Below are 2985 nucleotides of genomic sequence, written 5' to 3'. Positions count from 1 at the left end.
ATTGAAAAACTGAACACGAAATTCGCGCTGTCAGTAACATGACGTTGAAGAAACGAAAACTTTGCGGAAAGAAACGTCGCCGTTAAATTTTCGCCAAAGCATAACGTTTAGCCTCAGGCTATATTTTGAACACCCGTGCGATTGGTGAACCACGACTAACATGGAAATTGCAAATTGCACATTTTATTGTCAGTTAATCATACTACTTGTCGTAGTACAATTCAGGCCTTCTCTTTCATGCGGCTCCAGAAACGGTTTTGACAAAAAAGGCCCAAGAAAACCTCTTATGTTTCAGCAGAGTATTCCAGACACTTCGGAAAACAGCCAGCAAGCAAGTGGACCAGCAAAGGGGAAGATAACAAGAAATTCGCCGGAGTTTGAAAAACTTGAGCCGTGTTATAACAATGCAATAATTTTCAAGGACGAAGAAGGCACTGGCGCCGATCGTTTAATGTCGAAGGTAAGAATTCTTTCGTTTGTTTACATTTTATATCTTGCCTTTCATCACTTTAAATGCTCAGCATGTAGCTTCTTGTGAGGTTTACGTACACTAGAAAGGTCAGCGTGTGCGATGTTCATTCATTCATGCATTCACAACAAGGAGCTTACAAATGCGCGAACTTGACTTGTCTTGTCGATTTCTTCATTAGAGATGCAAAGACAAATTGGTTGTGTTGGCGAGTTTAGTGAAACAACAGTGGCCAAACTTAAAGCTTGTGGTTACAGAAGCTTGGGATGAACAAGACGAGCATTCTGCTAACTCGCTGCACTATGAAGGACGAGCTGTGGATCTGCGTCTCTCTGACACTCATAGGGGAAATGCTAAAATCGGTCTTCTGGGAAGGCTTGCTGTAGAGGCTGGTTTTGACTGGGTCATCTACAAGTCAAAAACCCACATACACGCTTCCGTTCGCGAAGGTAAACAGTGCTAATTTTATTCATCCAAATTTCATCCCAGCTTAAGATAACGATTTCTGATTTTCAACTTTCAAATTGCTATTTTGAAAAATACACGCCGTTCTAAGCCATTTCAGTCATGGCAGAATGTGTTGCACTTTTTATACATTTCTCTGGTAAAATATCGTCCAAAATTTTTACGTCCACGCCGCCAAAAGTGGAATGACACAGACGCACGCACGTGTGGCTGGTGTTTTGGTTTGCTGGAGTAATAGCTTTTGCACCGCCCTCCAGGTAACACGCAAATCCAATTTTAGACATACAAAGGAACTGCGCTAAGCCATTCCGGCCTGAACAACAAAAGTTATTTTAGTTTTGCCCCTTCCTGTGAAAACCGGTGATTCACAAAAACAAACTTATGTCCTCGTGTTATCTTACACAGGGTAAAGCAGTAATTAATTGGTTTGTTAATGATCTCACTCACGCCCTCCCTAAGACCATTAGTGAAGCTACGTAAAATCAAAATTCTATCTTAACGGTTTTTTTTGTCCGCAGATGGCTACACTGACGAGCCGTGGGACGGATGTTTTAGCTCTGCTTCCATTGTGAAACTAGAAAACGGCGCTGATTTACAAGTCAGAAATCTGAAAATAGGCGACAGGGTGCAAGTTATGACACAAGACGGAGCGATTGGGTACAGTGAAGTGATCGTGTTCGCTGATTATAAGCCAGACATCCCAATGACTTCACACATTTTGATTGAAACTGAGAAACCCGAGAAAAAAATCACACTGACTCCGTCGCACCTTATCTTCACAAGCAACTCTTCAGGGACGCAGTTAACAGCAAAACAGGCCCTCAGGGTCTCGTCTGGTGAGTTTGTCCTGGTGTCATTAGATGGGAAACTGGTTCCTTCTCGAGTGACAAGAGTTTCTGTTGTCAAACTGACTGGAATGGTCGCACCAGTGACTATGGAGGGCAATATTATAGTCGATGGCGTCCTTTCCTCGTGTTATGCCATGATAAATGATCATGGAATCGCTCACTTGGCGTTCGGTCCCCTGAGACTATTGCGCAATTACGCGTCCAAGGTGTGGAACACGGACCTGACTGTAATTCAGCAAGGAATGCACTGGTATCCACAATTACTGATCAAAATCAACAGAGCATTGGGACTCTGTGCGCTCTCGTGAATACAATGTATCGGTTGTAGAATTATTAGGAAAGAATTATGTTCTTTCGACTTCGAGTAGGCTGCCCTGCCATCTTTTTTGATTGGATCACTGCTGGTTTAAGCAGGAAATCTTGTATTCTCACTTTCATTTGTCGGAAAACTTCAACCAACAATGTTAATAACATTCAGTTTTTCAATTAGTTGCAAATTTGTGGTAAGATTTTTTTGTAGGTAAGCGGAACTGAAGGATTGAAACCATTTGTCCTAGAGGACTGGTATTTTTGATTTCCGTTTCTTTAGAACACCACAAATAAACATTCCATTTAGTAAACTGAAATTATTCTTTGATTCAAATTTCGGAGATATTTTGTATTAGATTTCAGTGTCTTGTATTCACGTGAGAAATGGCGCAATTGTTTTTGGCCGCATCCTTTAATTTAAGTGACTTATTTCATAGCAACGGTTTGTTTCAAAAGTTGTTTATATTCAGAGTTTATTGAGAATGAATTGAATAGCTAAGCTTAACTGAGTAAAGGTAGGGCACCAGGTAATATTAAGTTAAATTAAGAACTATTTATGCTTATATTGTACAGTATTATTATACAGTGTAGTTTTGTACGGGTGTGTATAAAAAACGGCTGGTCACCGATGTTTATGGTCAGAATCGGATACTTTTGGTTTAAAAAGTACAAAATGAAAGACATATATAAAAACATTTGTAAAAAGCAACGACTATTATAGCAGAAACTATGATTCATTTTATAATGAAAAAACTACAATAGTTTAGCTTCCTCTAGTTGAGGAAGACTAAATATCTTCTATAAAATCTGATGATAAAAAAGTAGAAAAACGACGACGAAAATTAGAGAAAAAAAAACAGACTTAGGCCCAGTTTAGACGCTGCACCTTTCATG

The 2985-nt window shown here is 39.7% G+C and overlaps 1 protein-coding gene across 1 annotated transcript; it reads left to right on the top strand.

Moving 5' to 3' along the window:
• LOC146488694 (indian hedgehog protein-like) lies at positions 1 to 2985 on the top strand. Its single transcript, XM_085119480.1, has 3 exons — positions 1 to 460; positions 651 to 918; positions 1453 to 2985. Exons 1-3 carry the CDS (start codon positions 161 to 163, stop codon positions 2088 to 2090), a joined length of 1206 nt encoding a protein of 401 aa, XP_084975606.1. The 5' UTR covers positions 1 to 160; the 3' UTR covers positions 2091 to 2985.

Source organism: Pavona decussata, unplaced genomic scaffold, assembly GCF_977016875.1.
Source record: "Pavona decussata unplaced genomic scaffold, jaPavDecu1.1 SCAFFOLD_9, whole genome shotgun sequence".
NCBI lineage: Eukaryota > Metazoa > Cnidaria > Anthozoa > Scleractinia > Agariciidae > Pavona > Pavona decussata.
The sequence above is the reverse complement of the archived record's forward strand: the minus strand, read 5'-3'. Positions and strand labels throughout refer to the sequence as shown.

Excerpts from the sequence above, each read along its gene's own strand:
- LOC146488694 (XM_085119480.1), top strand. The coding sequence starts at position 161 with ATGGAAATTGCAAATTGCACATTTTATTGTCAGTTAATCATACTACTT. Across the intron at positions 461-650 it reads CCGATCGTTTAATGTCGAAG|AGATGCAAAGACAAATTGGT; the intron begins GTAAGAATTCTT and ends TTTCTTCATTAG. Across the intron at positions 919-1,452 it reads ACACGCTTCCGTTCGCGAAG|ATGGCTACACTGACGAGCCG; the intron begins GTAAACAGTGCT and ends TTTTGTCCGCAG.